Raw genomic sequence first — 16,261 nt, 5'->3', positions numbered from 1 at the left:
AGGCTCTGGCTGTGTCAATTAGGATTTCTGTGCCTGAAAGGATTGAATTTGACTGTACTATTCTTATCTGTTAATTAAGATGAAATGAACTTTAAACCTACATTTAAGTCCTGCCCTCCCTTGCCTGCTATGCGAGGGCTGCATGATAGCCTGGGTGGACTGTGAAGCATCTGTCAGCAGAATGCAGTAATTGTTCTGGGTTTGCAGGAAAGGACTAAAGCTCTCCAGGGCCTGCACAGAATGTATTATCCAGACTCCCACCTCTCCTGGAAATACTGCTTTCCTCCTTCCACATCCCCAGCAAGGCCGAGGTTCTGTCCCCCCTCTTTCCCAGAGGACCCAATGTGCTTCACCCTGGACGTACAGCAAGCAGATGGCTGCGGGATGTGTCCTGAGCAGGAAAGTAGATGAGCCTGGTGTGGGAGCCAAGCCTCGTGTGGTTCCCTTCTCACTCCTTTTTGAAACAGAACCACAGTTTAACAGAGGCAGCGTGGCACAGTATTAGATTGGCCCCATTGTAGGGGAATAAATCTCTCTGTGAGTATGTTTTCACTTAAATTTCAATAAACATTACTGTAATGTTGAAAGAAAGAAGATTGGAGGCTTCTTTTGAGCCAGAGGTAAGGTAAATGCTTATTTTTTAGGAAATGCAACAATTTACTTTACACCAGCACTCATATTTTGCATTTTAGGTGATGACTCTGTCTTTACTGATGTATCCAGTGCTGAGAAGTCTTGCTCTCCAGATGCACGCTGCCGTCACTGGCAGCTACATCTCTGGGACCCACTCCATTGCCTTCATCAACTGTCTCAACGAGCAGATTGCCAAGGATATTGCAAGGTACAGAGAAATTTCCCCTGCTTGTCTGCTTGAATTATTCGAAAGTAGCTTTTTGTGGAAAAAAGCTTTTCCTTGTCCCTTGAGAGGAGCTGCACTTCTCTGCTGGTTTAGGGGTTTCACATTTCTGCCTGAAAAGTGCTCCTTTTCTCCTATACTCCCTTTCATTTTCTCTCTCTGTATCACATATCCACTTAACAAGAGCTGTGCTTTCTAAAAGCAAGCTGATAATTACCTCTGAAGTCAGTGCTAAGTAACACATCAAGCTAATTCTTAATTTATTCCATTGCCTTTCGTTTTCAAGATCAGTTTTAAAACCATGTCCCTAAATCTCTGGGTCCTCGGATGAAGCCCCAGCCCCATGTTCTCTGATGTGCTATAATCTTCCTTTTTCTCTGAACAACACAGTTAACAAATTCCAGAATAAGTGTTTATGGAGAGCTATAAAGCACCGTGCACTAATATAAAAATAAATAAAAGCAGAAGTGGTCCACAGAAAACACAGAGCAGGCACTTGTGAGATACCACCTGAAAGCCTGCATGCTGCTCACCAAACAAACTTCAAGGAATGAGGGCTTTACCTTGATTTTTTTTTCCCTCTTTCAATGTATCACATGCATTGCACGATGTTTTGCATGCAGTTTTTCCACATAGCCGTCAGTCCCTGACTCAATAGATGGTTTGTTCAAATTACTGAAACTGTGTTGACTGGCAAAATGTTTATGATGGACCATTAAGTTTCCTGCGACACCTCCTGTGAGCTGTTTTTCCTGCTGCGCTCCTGCTTGCCAAAAACTCTCCCCGTCTTCTGTAATAGCTGACCGTTCCCAAGCAGCCGTTCAGGAGCTGACCGGCTACTGAAAGGGATTTTGTGTCACCTTAAATACTTTAACTGTATTAAGAAATTCAACTAGAATTATATTTGTACTGCTGGATGTCTTCTGAAAAACGAGTAACTGTACGTGACTGCTGAAAAGATCCCTCAGTTCCTGAAAATGTTTAATCTTAACTCTTTTGCAAAAGTTTTCCACTCTTTGATCATTATCCTGCAGGGAAGGGAGAGGAAATAAATCACACCCCATTGCTGAGATTTATGTACTCTGGTTGCATTTTTACTGGTGGAGTAATTTTTCTTTTGTTCTGGAATTTGTAGGAATGAGTAACATTTGTAAAGGATGACAGAGGGCTTCTACACTCATTTTCCCACCCACCTGTTTCCTGGTACTGTCATGTCTATTCTTCTTTCATGTTGCTCAGTGGAGGAGCAATTACTTTGAAGGATCAGACTGCAAGGAAATTGTCTGCTGGTTTTAAGGAAAAGTTCAGGGTTTGTGAAAACAGACTAACTATTGGTAAAATTCAGCACCTGGCTTGTTCATTTGCACTATCTCTAACCCAGTCTATCTGGATGAGATAACTTAAAATCCTCAGAAGAGAGCCCTAGCCCACCCAGAAGATCCAGCCTCTCCCCTGTGCCCGCTGTGAGAAGTTGGCCCCTCCGGGCTGGATGGTGCAGCCTCTTGCATCTCACGTAGCTCATCTAACACCTGAGCAGCCTGTGAGCCTCTGGCTCTGCCTCAGACTTGTGTGTATCTTTTTTCTTGGCTTTTCTGCTTATTAATATTTCATCTGTCTCATTTCAGAGCCCATAGTTTAGTCAGGCAGGGACAAAGAAACACGCATTAAGTACCCAACCCAAAGATACCATCTATTATGCAGACGTTTTCCACAGACCACGTTCAGCTTCTTATAATGTTTCCCGTTACCATGGTGGCTGCTCGTTTCCGCTCAGCTTGCTGGAACAAAGTTCAAGATATCGGTTAAGATCACCATTTATTGGGGCAAAGCAGAAGTAATTAGGAGGCACTCACCCAAATCGAAAAGGCTCCTGCGCTCAAGTGGCTTGGAAGTTGCAGATGGCAAAACAAAGTGATTTGCGCCATGTGTCTGACATGATAAGCGCAGCGGGGATATCTCCCTGTGTGCTGCTGCAGTTTGTTGGTCCACAGATTAACTCAAGATGCTTTACAAGCATTAAATGACTCGTGCTGGCTACACGTGGTTAGAGCAAACAGCCTAGGCCTGCGGGGACAGCTGTCCTCCTCTGCAGCCCCTTGGTAGAGGGACACCCAGCTCCGCCACCTTGCCGAGCTTTGACATTAAATCCAAGGGGTAATTACAGTTCAGGCTGTCTTTTTGAAAGCTAAGATTTCTTATACTTTATTTTGCCATCACCTTCAGCCTGTATCATAACCTGGGTGTAAGGATTGAAGCAGCACTTAAACAGAATGGGTTCGATTCTTTAGCTCACTAAGGGTTAATTTTTGCAGGGTGTTGAATCAAGCCTTCCCATATCTAATAACTGTCATCTTCTCTGCACTTCAAGATCATTCAGTAGTTCAGCGTTTGCACTGTTCAAGCCCTCTGTACAGAACAGTTCCCAGCAAGGCTAGTGTTAAAGAAAGGTAAAGGCACCAGCACAGAGCCTGTAAGAGGCGCCTGCAGGAGGGACGAGGCTGCCACCACTGACAGAAGGGCCCAGACATTGTTGTGGTCAGCAAATACAACGTTTGACCTAGTTCTTCCAAAATTCCACCCTGAGTTTGCTTCAATACTATTTAATCACTCAAATACCACTTCTGCTGGCAGACCAAGCAGCTCTGCAATAACAAATCAGCCCACAACTAAAGGAGGAAGCACGGGGGAAGGAGTTTATTTAGGCTTCGGATTTCTAGGACATTTTGGGTAGAAAACTCTTGATGTTGTTAAATTAACAAGTTCCACATTTAGTTCGCTCTGCGAGGAAGAAGCACAGCTTGATATATATACATAGCTGGGAGAAAAACCCCTCAGCTTCCATCCCAGCCCCGGCTGTCACGGCCGGGGGCAGGCACTAACTCCCTCCTGTTTCACCCAGGGGCATCATGGACAAGAGACTGGCTGCCTACGTGAACATCCTGCCGAAGAGCTCAGCCTTGTAAGTTGGGCTGGGGATTCCCAAAGGAGGAGGCAACCCTGGGCTGCTGGGGAGGAGGACGAGGAAGAGGGCCCCTGAGGCTCCCAGGGCATGGAAGCACATGTTCTGGTGGTTGTTGGGGGTGGCTGAGATGATCCTCACCCGTGCAGAGTGCACTGAGCTTATTAAGGAGCACAGATGCTCTGACTGCCAGCAGGGACCATTTATTTCTTGGTTACTTAGCTACAGAGATCTAGCAGGGTGATTTGTGGTCCTGAGGATGCAGCTCCTGTTTGTAGACAACCTAAAAAGAAGCTAGGATAGGGACCGTAAAGGCTTTTGCGGTATTAAGCAGCACCTTCAGGAAGGAAGAACGTATCTTCTACCTCAGAATAAAGCCAGCCAGGCACCGTAGGTATCCCCAGCCATCCGTGCAAAGGGATTGCCCTTGTTTTAGAGAGGTTAAGGAGCAAAGCCCCAAAACAGCCAGTAGGAGCACTCTTGATCTGGCCCTGCTGGACAAAGGGAGCCAGATGCCCACATCGCAGTCCCTGGCTCCAGTCCCAGCCCCTCACCTTGCCTTGTCCTGCTGCCCCCAGCAACCTTAACCTGGCACAGCAAGGGTGGCTCAGTCACAAGGACAGCAGATTTTTAGGGGATATGTGCAGATAGCACCAAGCAGGGAAACTGAACCCCCCAGGGGGATCAGCATGGCTGCACCTATAGCTGTATTCACTGATTATTCTTCTCTTTTAAATACAGGTATTTCTGGAAAGGGGAACTGGAAGAATCCACAGAAATACTGCTGGTAAGTGACAATTCCTTATCTCATAAAAAACAACAACAACAACAACAACAACAACAAACATCCTAGAGAGCCCAAGCCAAAAGCCAAAAGGAGCTACAGGGTGTTTTGGGGAGGGTGGCAGCAATCTGCCTGAGATTTGGGATTGCTCTTAGGGATCCCAATCACCCCACTGTGGGTATGGCAAGGGGGAGCAGCTTGGCTCGGCCCCTTGGCCTGGTGCACGGGGGCAGACCCAGGGCAGAGACCAGGGTTGCTCCTGTCCCACTGCCAGAGCTGGCCAGATGCAGTGAGGCTGTATATGTGCAATTGCTCCCTCCCTTTATTTCTCCCTTTTAATTTTTTTTTTCTCTTATTCTCTGCAGTTAGTGAAAACAAGGACATCCAAAATAGGTGAATTGTCCAACTACATCAGGTGAGGCTCTGGCTGAGGGGAGCACACGGTTTCCATCCAAGGTACACTGCCAGCTCATGTTTGGGGTTTAGGATTCAGGCTCCCTGAGCCAGGTCCTACCTAGAAGGGTTTCAAGTGCTGCAGGATGTACCCTGTGAGCCCTAAAAACCCAGACACTGCTTCAGCTCAGAACGGGTTTGCAGGAGTATCAGCTACTGGGCTCCAACCAAGCTTCTGCTCACGCAGGTCACTGCCCGGCTGCCTCCCGGCAGGCTTCCTGCCCTCCCCAGCGCCAAGCGCTGAGCACAGCCATGGCCCCTGGCAGTCAGCTGTTGGCTGTGGTAAACCCCAAACTCAAAGCAAAATTCTCACATGGCAAAAAGGAGAGGCGAGTGCTTTGAAGTTGGTGGGGCGCGTGGGGCACGGCTGACACGCGCCGCTGCGAGCAGAGACCTCTGCTTCCTGCGCCTGCGAGCCGGCGCGGGGCTGTTCCTGCTGCAGGGATGGGTCCGTGACTCTGTTCTCTGCATCTGGTTCCACTTCAGATCCATCCATCCCTTTGAAATTCCCGAAGTCATCAGCCTGCCTATTGACCAAGGAAACCCTCTCTACCTCAAATGGATAGAAGAAAACGTCCCACGGGATTAAAGAAAGAGTGTAGAAACCAGCCTGCTTTCGGGGAGACGCGACAAAATGTGCTTTGTCCCACTGGTGTCCCTGTGCAGGCACACGCAGGGAGGCAGCTTGTATCCCTGTGGGTTTGCTACGGCACAGAAGCTTGGGACTGGGAGTTTTATTTGCACTTGAAATGTCCCCTCCTTGGCCTGACACTGTGCTGCAGGGAGCATCGAGCCTGGAGGCAGCAGGGAAGGGCACTAAGGGGCCGCAGTGTTGCAGCCACGGATACCCAGAGGTGCTCACATCAAGACCCCACGGCACCGGGGGATATTTCAGGCCCCCAGCAGCCAGGTGGTGGCCGTGGCCTGGCAGTCCCCAGGCGTCCTGCAGCCGGCGCCTGAGACCCTTTCCTGGCTCTGCTGCAGCAGCTGTCACAGCATCTGCACCGCTCAGCCTCCCGCTTCCCCAGCCCGCAGGCAGCAGGATGTGGCCAGGCACCCCGCAAGGCACTGGCTCACACCCTCTCCTGCTGTCATCCAGCCTGCTGGCTCGTCTGACAAAATCCAAGCAAAGAGCAAACTTGAGCAGAGGCTGCAGGCACTTGCCAGGAGCCCCAGTGAGCGCACACACTGACAGTGCCCTTCCTGCTGAGCCGGGCTGAGCCGCTGCCAGATCAGGGAACCCGGGTGCCAGCTGGAGCAGGGCATTGCCCAGCTGCAGGGGCTGCGTCCCCCACCTGTGCCTGGATGGTTGCTTTCCACCCAGGCCAAGTTCAGCCTTGTAAAAAGATGCTCACGTAGCGTAATTGGATGTAACTTAAGAACCAATACCAAGTCAGTTATGTGACAGTGAAAGGAATAAATAGGAATGTTCCTACCTGCACAGATGCATGAGTTGTTGCAGTTTGCGGGTGCAGCATCCACAGTGAGCAGGGCAGGAGGGTCCCTTGGGGCTCTGCAGCAATTCCCTGCAGCCTGATGCCAGGTGATGCTCTGCTGGCTCTGACCTGCTCATCTCAGGTGGTGGAAAAGTGATACAGGGAGCCTTGCAGGTGTTGGGCCACAGATTTACATGGCCCCATCAGCTATCGGGGTAGCAGGTGCAGGAAAGAAGTTGACAGGGAAAATGGTCTGAGCTCTGAGAGCTGGAAACTTCCCAGTGCTAAGTCAGGAGTGGCAGGATCCCAGCTGGGTACTTTGTCTGGCAAAAAAAGAGCAGAGCACATGAAGAAAGCAGCAGCACTGACCCCCAGCCCCCAGCTGCCCTAACTCAGTAATCCTGGTACCACAAAGAACCAGTGATGTTAAAAAAAAGACTTTTTAATTGTACATCAGACATATTAATTACAACTTGGATATAACAAGAGTTGGTTATTACAAGCAGCAACCTGAAATCATAAATCTTTAGAAGGTGCACAGAGTCATTATAATATCTATTACAACTAATGCAAAATATATTCTGGAACAAAAATATTTTTAAAGGCTCCACATTCAGTTCTCTGCGAGAAGAGAGGGAGAGGAGGAGCTGCTGAGCTGGGGCCACCACAGCATGGATGCACCCATGTGTGCAATGTCCCCTTGGCACATCCCATGGGAATAAACCTGCTTGGCCTTGGGATGGCTCTTGGCAGCCCCCAGCCCCTCCCCAGGGCAGCAACTCGGACAATAATAAGGGCTTCATAGGCACTCGTGAAAGGGAAATACTGTAAGTGCTCCTCTGGCAACCAACGCTGGCAGGATAGGGAGGGACCCGGCTGAGCTGCACCGTCCCTGCCAGGCATGAGGGGCTTAGCAGTGATGCCTCTCAAGACGAGGGGCTCCCCAGAAGCATATCCCAGCCCAGAGAGCTGGGATGCAGACCTCGATGGTGCCAGCATCATCTCCCAAAGCTCACCTGACCCTGCTCGGCTCAAACTGTCCCGTGGCTGGAGCTGGGCAGAGCCTCGTGTCCCAGCCACACGCTGCACCAGCAGCTTCTCTACCAAGCAGAATGCCAGGTAACTCATCAGAAGGGAATTAAAAGGCTTTTACTTGCTGTGCTGAGTATTCGGGCTCAGAGCACAGCTGCTGAAGCAGCTCATGCCCGGCCTGAGACATGCAGGCACCTCCCCATCCAACCGCCGGCCTCCCGCACCACCTTGCTGTGGCAGTAGCTGAAGCAACAGTCTATTTTCCAGGACTACGCTTTGGCCTCTGGTTTGCAAACATCACCTGCTCTCCAGTGCTGGTCACAACCATGGATATTCACCTTTACTGGAGGTGAAGCAGCAGGACACCCTGCACCCCATACCTCACCTCACTCTGCATCTTTACAGTGCACCACCCAGCCACATGGCGAGCAGTTTAGGTAACACTTCTTCAATAAAACAACCTTTTAGATTCATCCTCCGGCTGGTAGATCACAAAAGCACACATACAAACAATGATGCTACAAGGACAGGGCGTGCAGACAGAGCAGGACCACACAGCTCACCCACACCGTGGGGCAGACACAATGGTGGAGGGGGAGAGAGGAGAGCAACATTAAATACACATAAAAATATCTTAGAAAAAAATCTAACAGGTATGTCTGATATTAGATTTTTTTTTTAAAAAAAAGACAACAGTTTGCTCCTGAACATGACAGTATTGCTTTAGACAAGAAGGGGGTGCTCATTCTCTGTCAGTAGAGACCCACGTTGCAAGAACCGACCCCACACCAGTAACAGCGTGTGGGGGGAGTGCCCCGGTGCTGCCTCCCCTCCTCTTCTCTTCTGCCTTTTTGGTTTGGCTGCTGGTTTGGCACCTGCAGGACAGGGTTTCCTGCAGCAATAAAGGCCTCAGGCTCCAGTCCGGGCAGTGCCCGCTGTGGTTTAAGGCAAGTGCATGTGTTTTGGCTGATCAGTTCCAAGACGTGATTGTCAGGCCAGGGAAACGCAGTGGCCGCAGCGCCGTGCAGGGTGCGAGCCACAGGATGAGGGCCACCACACACATCTGCGTGTGCAGACACAGGGCACCTTCCCCTCAATTAGAACAAACCGCATTCCTCAAACGAATGGATTCACGATGAGAAGGAAAACCCCAAGCAACAGCTGCCACGAGAGTCGCCCACCATTTCCCGGGGGCGCAGAGACAGGCCGTCGGGCTCCTCAGCATGACAGTGGAGGTGGTTGGTGCTTGGCACCCAGACCCCCTCAAAGCTGCTGTTTAAGGCATGGATGTGGCAACACTGGGATGCACTGGGAGGCCCAAGAAGCCTGCCTGCATGACAGACAGCCCCAGGGCAGCACCCCTGTGCCAGGAAAGACCAGAGCCGCTCACCGCTCCCCCGCCGCTGCAGCGGTGCCTCTGGCTTGGCCAGAGGCTGAAGCAGGAAAGCGTCTCTCTTCGCGTATAAACGGCCAATAAAGTAAAAATTGTCAATGAAATACAATAATAAGGCTGCAGGTTTCACCCCACAGCATGGGGGCAGGTTTGGATGCTGCCTGCACCCCTCATGGCTCCAGGCAGCCGGGACCCCAAACACGGGGGGCTCTGAGCCCACCCCGGCCATGGTGGTGCCAGTGCCGCCTCCTCTGCAGTGCACCAGGGGTTTCACCATGCCCCAAACATCCAATGTTCACTCCGGGAGTGGAATCGGGGCCGGGGGGCTCAGTAGGGGGTCGTGCCTTCCCATTCCACCAGGTACTGGACCTTGCCCTCCAGCGTCACCCGCCGCGCCAGCACCTGGTACTTCTCGCCGCAGACCAGCCGGCCCGCTGCCCCGAAGTAGCTGCTGATGGACGACTTGAGGTGCGAGAGCGAGGAGTCGTCCTCGCTGATGCTCTCGAAGGTGTGGCTGTCAATGCCGTCGTCTGGCCGCTCAGGGCCGCAGGCCACCTCGCTGCCCTCGGGGGTGCCCCCGGTTGGGCGCCCACCTGCTTCCCCTCCTCGACGCTTCGCCCCCGCCGAGGCGTAGGCTGGCACGGCCAGCTTGCGTTTGCGGCTGCCCACTGTCCTCCGGCTGCAAGAGAGGGGCACAGGGCAGGGGATGAGGGTGTCAGGGTGCTTCAGGGGAGAGATAACAGCCCCTCACTCCCCTCTCTCCCTAGCTGTGCCACTGGGACTCTTCTGGAAAGGGGGTGAAGCTGGCACAGCCCTCACCTGGACTCGTAGGAGAGGCTGGTGGTGGCAGAGCCTGAGGTGCTGGCGGCGTCCGTGGAGTCCACGTCCGAAAGGAAGGTCTGTCCCGAGCTGGCGCTGGGGAGGGGAGGCAGCGTCGGCCCCAGCACCGACCCCACAGAGGGGAAGGCTCCTGCAGGGGACCCAGCTGGGGTCTCCATGCCCGGGCTTCAAGCCTGGCTCGGCGGCACTCACCTCTTCAGGCTCTGAATTTCATCCAGTGTGAAGTCAAAGATGCTGGCCAGGTGATGGTTCGTGCTCCAGGCGGAGGTGAAGTCACTCTGCACCGTGAAAACAAGCACCCTCAATATGGCCCAGGACCCGGGCTCAGCACCCTCTGCCCAGCCTCTAGCACATCCCCTCCCACAGCCCTACAGCACCCGGTGGGCTTCACACAGCCCCAGGATGAGGGATGGGGCTCTCCCCACCCAGGGACAGGCATCGCAGGACTCACACTGGGGATGGCATCCTCCAGCAGGAACTTGGCCCGCTTCCGCCGCGCCGCTCGCCGCTTCTGCTGCTGGAGCTGCCGCGGCAGCAGGCTGCAAGGCAAGAGGGGGGTGAGGCTGTGGGACCGTGACGCTGGGGGTCCCGGGCGCCTTTCATCGCTCACCTCTCTTTGTGGACGTATTTGCCCTTTCCTTTCTTCTTCAGCTCGCAGGAGCTGCTCTCGCTCGCGCCCGGGGCTTTCTCCGGCAGCACCTTGCTGGGGGGGTTCGGCGGGACACGGATTCGCAGGCGAAAGATGCATTTCTTCTTTTTGATTTCTTTCCCGCAGAGAAACCTGGGGAGAAAACAGCCCTCAGCCCGAGTGGGGGCCGCGACAGGGTGGGCAGGAGCATCCTGCATCCCTCCTGGGCCCTGTTCCCCCCAGGCCATGCCCAGGGCTCACCTGCTCTTGTAGCTGTTGAGGGCGTTGAGCAGGTGGGGGCCTCGCTCGGACACAGGGGTGCCGGTGAGCTGTGGGGGCAGAGGAGAGGCCGGGCTCAGCGTTTTTGCAGCCGTTATGCAAAAACCGAACAGACGGGGGAACCCGCACGCCGGCTGCCTCTGCAGAAAGCGAGGGAAGCAAACCCACGCCGGCGGCGTAACAGAGTCCAACACGCCTTGCTTTTATCACAGCTCCCAGCTCCAGCCCTGACTGGGAAGCTTGTCAGGTACATCACAAACAGGAAAATCCCATCGCAAAGTCGATTAAGTGAGCTTGGAGCATGAGCTCCCCACGCCGAGTGCTGTGGGGATGAGCAGGGCTGCGGGCTCCTTCAGGTCCGTGCCATGAGACAGATTTTTGCAGAGATGCCCACGCTTATCAGGGCAGGACCGCCAGCACCACAGCCTCACTGACACATGGACATGTCCTTTTCCATCCCTTGGTCACCCGTCACCTGCCAGCCAACATGCCTCAGCCTCACGAGCCCAGCCACCACAGGGAAGGCCCCGTTCCCCTGACCATGACTTTGGGGACAGCCAGCCCTGACTTTCCGCCCCATCAGCGGCTCTCCCTTGTGTTGCTGCCCCCCAGCCCAGCCCAAGCACGGGCATTTACCTTTCCGAGCTGCAGAGGGTCCCAGTGGTGGTTCACGAAGGCCAGGATCTCCTCAAAGTCGAAGTACTTCTTCTTGCTTTGCACACCCAGGTTGTAGAGGGCGAGATGGACGACGTCCACCCTGCGGGAGTGACCAAGGCCAGGGGTCAGCAGCCCACTCCCGACGTTTCGGGACCACAGTTGTGGGAAGCGTGATGGCCCAGAGCACAGCACCCCTGTGCCTCAGGGATGAGGACATTCCCAAGCACGTTCCCTGAGGCCAGGAGCTCAAGGACGTGCTGCTCCCAGGACAAACACCCAGATTTTTGGTGTTTTAATAAGCTCCAGCCACGCACTCTTGCTGCCGTTAAGTACAGGAGCAGGATGGTTCTCACTCACATGAAGACAGACTGTTTACAAAACCGCCTCCCCTGTGGGACTTTACACTTGCGTCTCCAAAAATGAAAGCCAAGCAACATATCCTGGAGGATTTCCCTTATCCCTCACCCAGCCTGCTCCCCTGCATCGCTCCCTGCAGCATCCCCACAGCCCGTTCACACCAGCAACGCATCTGCAAGGAAAAGCTGGGCTGCTGGCACCATCAGTACTTTTTATAAAGCGCTTTTGGACCACCAAGGTGCACCATAAGGTACCATATGAGCTTGGTATTTAATCACAAAATTTGATGACGCGTCCCCTAATTGCTTTTTGCAATTATCTTCTGGCAAACGTGTGCTTTGGCTCCCAGACAACACAGCAGGTTTGGAGCACGCTGTGTGGGAGATGCTCCATGACCTCGCACTGCTGAAACCCGGCATTGGGGCTGGCCCCAAGGTGAGGGTTTGGCACCATAGGGCACCAGCAAGCCCTGTGCCCCACAGCCGCCCTATAGCAGGGACCTCAGAGCATCACAAAGAAGCCGGGGCTGTTCCTTACCATCTCAAGGGCAGGCGCTTGATGTATTCAGGTCCCTGGTTGCACACCGAGCAGAAAAACACATAGAACCTGGAAAACAGCAGGGATGGAGCACGTAAGGAGCGGTGGCATCGTCCCCGCACGTCTGGGGGCCTAGAGATGGGTGGTGCTGGGTGCTGAGGGTGACTGTGACCAGGAGGAACAGGACTTGAGGGATGGGGCCACCCCTTCTCCCCCCGCCCCAGCATGGGGCTGCAGCAGCACCCGCCTTAGTGCCGCAGCCGGCTGGGGGAGATGCAGATGGGACCCCGGGACCCCAGGACGTACCGGTCTCCGAACATCATGGGGTCGCTGAGGCACTGGGTGCAGGCTTCGTGGAACCACTGCCGGCAGCGGTAGCACTGCAGCATCTTCAGGTACCACCTGGGGAGGGAGAGGAGCCGGGTGACAGCGAGGGCAGCACAAGTGGCAGCCACCACCTTGGCGTCCCCAGCCAGGGGGCTGAAGTCTGGCCCTGGCTGGCACTGTCTGCAGCCAGAGGGGTGGAGGCAAACGGTGCCTCCTGATCACAGACACAGGGTGGGCAGCCTCAGGGAATGGTCCCCCAGCTGGGGACTTCTCTCTCAGAGGAAAAATCCCCACCCTGACCCCATCTGGGTGTCGCAAATGTTTTTGCACATTAAACTTTGTGGGACAGCCCTCCCGGCAGGCAGGGTGCTTACTCGCCGGGGCCCCCGCAGTAGCAGTAGCACTGCTGCTGGTTGGTCCGGTGCGGGGAGTCCCACTCCAGCAGGTCGGGGTTGTAGGACAGCACCATCTTGACGGCTTGCAGCGTCTTGGCGATGGCTCCCTTCTTCAGGGCACCCCCCTTCTGCAGGACCGAGCGGGATGGGGGTCAGCACGGCCACTCGGGGGGGCTGCATCCTGCATTGCCACACCAAGAGTGGGCAGCACCCCCAGCCAGCACCCCCGGCAGCCCCACTCACCCGCACGGCCAGGGCGAATATACAGCGGCGACAGAACCACGGTGTCCCCAGCGGGCCCTCGCCGCCGCTCGCCACCGGGACGTGGCACTGCTGGTGATAACCTACGGGAGGGCTCAGCATCAGCACCGCCGGGCTGGCCGGACCAACAGTGCATGGGATGCAGCAGAAGCAGTGTGATGTGCCCGCACTCACCCAGCCCGCACTTCCCGCAGATGAGGATTTCGTTCCTAGGCCCTGATGTCTTCCCCAGGCAGACGTTGCACTTGGGCTCCTCCCCGGGGACGCCGGCTGTGGAATAAGGATGGCAGGGTCAGAGATATGCGGAGCACAGCCACATCCCTGCACAACTGCCCCTGGCACTCAGGCTCCTGCGCCCCACATTGCTCCGAAACTGGCTGGGGGTGCAGGGAAGGGGATGCCGGCAGCAGGGGAGGACGGGGCAGCACTCACCATGCTGGATGTCCTTCCAGAGGACCCAGTACTTGGAGTTGTCCTCAAATGTCACGAGGCAGCTCTGCTTGGAGCCACTCACCTGCGGGAACAGAGTGGGGAGAATCGGTGAGCCTCCACTCCCATTTCCAACACTTTCCTGTTTTCTCCTGACTGAGAGCTGCGGGAAGGCAGGTTTTGGGGGTGATACCCAGGGGACATCAACCCAAAAATCCCCAATGACCAAAGACACAGTGCAGCACAGGCCAGCACCCATGCGAGCCACCCCAGGGCACGGCGCTTGCACCAGCTACTCTTTGGATGCCCACTTTCCCTTCTGGGCACCCGCTTTCCCCTTCTGAGGACCCCCTTTTACCCTTTTGATCTTTCCGAGGTAGTAGAGCCCATCGGTCCAGCGGCACAGCACGTACTGCCCCTCCGTCAGCTTGACCATGAGCTCCCTGCAGCTGCCCCCCCTCCGCGCGGAGGTGGCAGCCGGCGCTTGCTGGACACGGCCAGCGGCCGCGTAGACATCGCGGATGATGGGGTTCAGCTTGCTGTTCTCCATGAGCAGAGCCTAGGGGGGGGGACACGCAGCCGCTCGTCACCGCGCCGTCATGCGAGAAACCCACCGGCTGGGCAAGGTGCTCGGCCCCACGGGGGGCTCTGCCCGTGGGCACCGAGCCTGTGGATAGCTCAGCCCCTGCAGTGAGTGCTCGGAGCCCACAGAGCCAACGGGGATGAGCTGGGCTCAGCCACGGGTAATTTCTGTGAAATCAGCCGGAGCAGCCTCAGTCCTCGCCACTGCCCAGCAGGGGTAAAGGGACCCCGACCGCCCTCAGCCCCGAGCTGCTCCGTGAGCGCAGCCCGTCCTGCAGAGGGTGCCTTTGGGGGATCTGCAGCTTTAAACTTAACGTGAATTTTTACTTGACGGTCGCCTTGCAGTTTTACAAGCTCCCCAAGCCGGAGGAGGGGGGGGAGCCGGGAGCCCCAACCTGCGAGTGAAACCCAGCGGCCGGGCTTCGCTCCCCGCAAAGATTTGGAGCAAAAAAAAAAGAGGCAAAGAGGCTGCGCCCGGCAGCTGCGCCTCCCTGCAGCTCCCCTCGCACCGCTCTGAGCCACCCCTAAACCAGCCCCAAGCCTCTTCCCCCCCCCCCTTTCCCTCCCTCCCTTCCCCGGGGGTGCGGTCCCGGTGCCACCCGTTCAGCGCCGGCAGCGGCCGAGCCGCGGGGACCCCCCCGGGGGCCGGAGCTGCCCCCGCCCGCCCGCCGCCGCCGCCGCGTGTCAGCGCCCAACCGGGGGGGTCCCGAGCTGCGCCCCCAGCCCCAGCTCCAACCCAACGCGGGGCCGTTTTCGGGGCCGCCCCGTCCGGTCCCCCCCCCCCCTTCTCCCCGTCGGGCTCCCCCAGCCCCGGCGGCACCTGCCGGGCGGCGGCGGGGAGCGGCGGGCGGCGGCGAGGAGCCGCCATTGGCTCATTCAAAGGCGCTGCGGCGCCGTCGCGTCCCGTCCAGCCCCGTCCCGTCCCTCCCAGCCCCGTCCCGTCCCTCCCGCTCCCGTCCCGTCGCATCCCTCCCGCTCCCCCCGGATCCCTCCGCATCCCTCCCGCTCCCACCGCCCCGTCGCCTTCCCTCCCCGCCGTGGGCTGCTCTCTCTCTCCCCCCACCCCACTTTATTCCGCAGCCGTGCCGAGCCGTGCCCTTACCGCTCGGTGCCGCGCCGCCCCCTCTGCCGTCGGGCCGGGCCGGGCCGGGTCAGCGCCCGCCCGCCCGGGGGCCGCCGGGGCCGCAACGGGGAGCGGCGGCGTGCGGCGGGGGCAGGGCGCGGGGCGCCATCTTCCCGCGCTTCCCGCGGGCATTGACGTCCCAATTATGCAATTAGCGCGGGGCCGCCTCCGCCGCCGCCGCCTCCCAGGGCTCGGCTCGGCCTGGCACGGCTCGGCACGGCGCGGGGTGGCACTGGGCATCGTGGCCCGGCACGCTATGGCACAGCGCAGCGTGGCACGGCACGGCTCGGGCTGGCACGGTTCAGCACGGGAGGGTCGGCACTGCACGCCATAGCACGGCACAGCGTGGCACGGCACGGCACGGCACACTATAGCACGGCACAGCATGGCACGGCTCAGCACAGCACGGCACAGCACGCTATAGCACGGCACACTGGCATTGCACAGCATGGCACGGCTCAGCACACCATGGCACAGCACACTATAGCACGGCACACTATGGCATTGCACAGCATGGCACGGCACAGCACACTATATAGCACGGCACACTATAGCACGGCACACTATAGCACGGCACACTATAGCACGGCACACTATAGCATGGCACGGCGCCCCCCCGCTGCAGGCAGCCCCCCCAGTGCACGCACAGCCCGTGGGGTGCCTGCAGCTGCCCCACACAGGTGCCACCCCCCCGTGTCCCCACTCCCCCTGCCCCTAACCGGGGCCCCTCTTGCTGGCACCCACCCGCCTGGGGGGCCCTGGGGCACCCCCAAAGCCCCCCGGGCAAGGGGTGGCCAGGGGTGCCCCCCGCGCTGCTCTGCCCGCGCCAGGGAACGACCCGTGCTGCCGGGATTCCCGGAACCGGGGGTCGCTTTTCTCTGAATCTCAGCAGAGAAAATCCATCACTGCAAAAATGCTTCGGCCGGTGCCAAG

General features: G+C 56.8%; 2 protein-coding genes across 2 annotated transcripts in view; one reads left to right on the top strand and one right to left on the bottom strand.

The window, feature by feature from the left end:
* The window catches only part of CUTA (cutA divalent cation tolerance homolog), a 9,292-nt gene extending 1,593 nt beyond the window's left edge, over positions 1–7,699 (top strand). Inside the window, exons 2-6 of the mRNA XM_032200621.1 lie at positions 693–841; positions 3,756–3,815; positions 4,557–4,602; positions 4,965–5,014; positions 5,539–7,699. Of these exons, the coding sequence (XP_032056512.1) occupies positions 693–841; positions 3,756–3,815; positions 4,557–4,602; positions 4,965–5,014; positions 5,539–5,641 (408 nt within the window). The 3' untranslated portion in view covers positions 5,642–7,699. The remainder of the gene's footprint in view (positions 1–692; positions 842–3,755; positions 3,816–4,556; positions 4,603–4,964; positions 5,015–5,538) is intronic.
* Positions 7,700–8,976: 1,277 nt separating this feature from the next.
* Positions 8,977–15,437, bottom strand: PHF19 (PHD finger protein 19). Its single transcript, XM_032200495.1, has 15 exons — positions 15,372–15,437; positions 13,982–14,182; positions 13,627–13,708; positions 13,369–13,464; positions 13,177–13,277; positions 12,913–13,061; positions 12,518–12,613; positions 12,212–12,280; positions 11,297–11,417; positions 10,643–10,710; positions 10,364–10,534; positions 10,205–10,292; positions 9,946–10,031; positions 9,733–9,828; positions 8,977–9,592 (listed from the first exon to the last, which is right to left on the bottom strand). The coding sequence occupies exons 1-15, from the start codon at positions 15,435–15,437 to the stop codon at positions 9,241–9,243; spliced, it is 1,842 nt and encodes a 613-aa protein (XP_032056386.1). The 3' UTR covers positions 8,977–9,240.
* Between the last annotated feature and the right edge of the window lie 824 nt (positions 15,438–16,261).

The sequence above is a fragment of the Aythya fuligula genome, chromosome 19, assembly GCF_009819795.1.
Source record: "Aythya fuligula isolate bAytFul2 chromosome 19, bAytFul2.pri, whole genome shotgun sequence".
Classification (NCBI taxonomy): Eukaryota; Metazoa; Chordata; class Aves; order Anseriformes; family Anatidae; genus Aythya; species Aythya fuligula.
The sequence above is the reverse complement of the archived record's forward strand: the minus strand, read 5'-3'. Positions and strand labels throughout refer to the sequence as shown.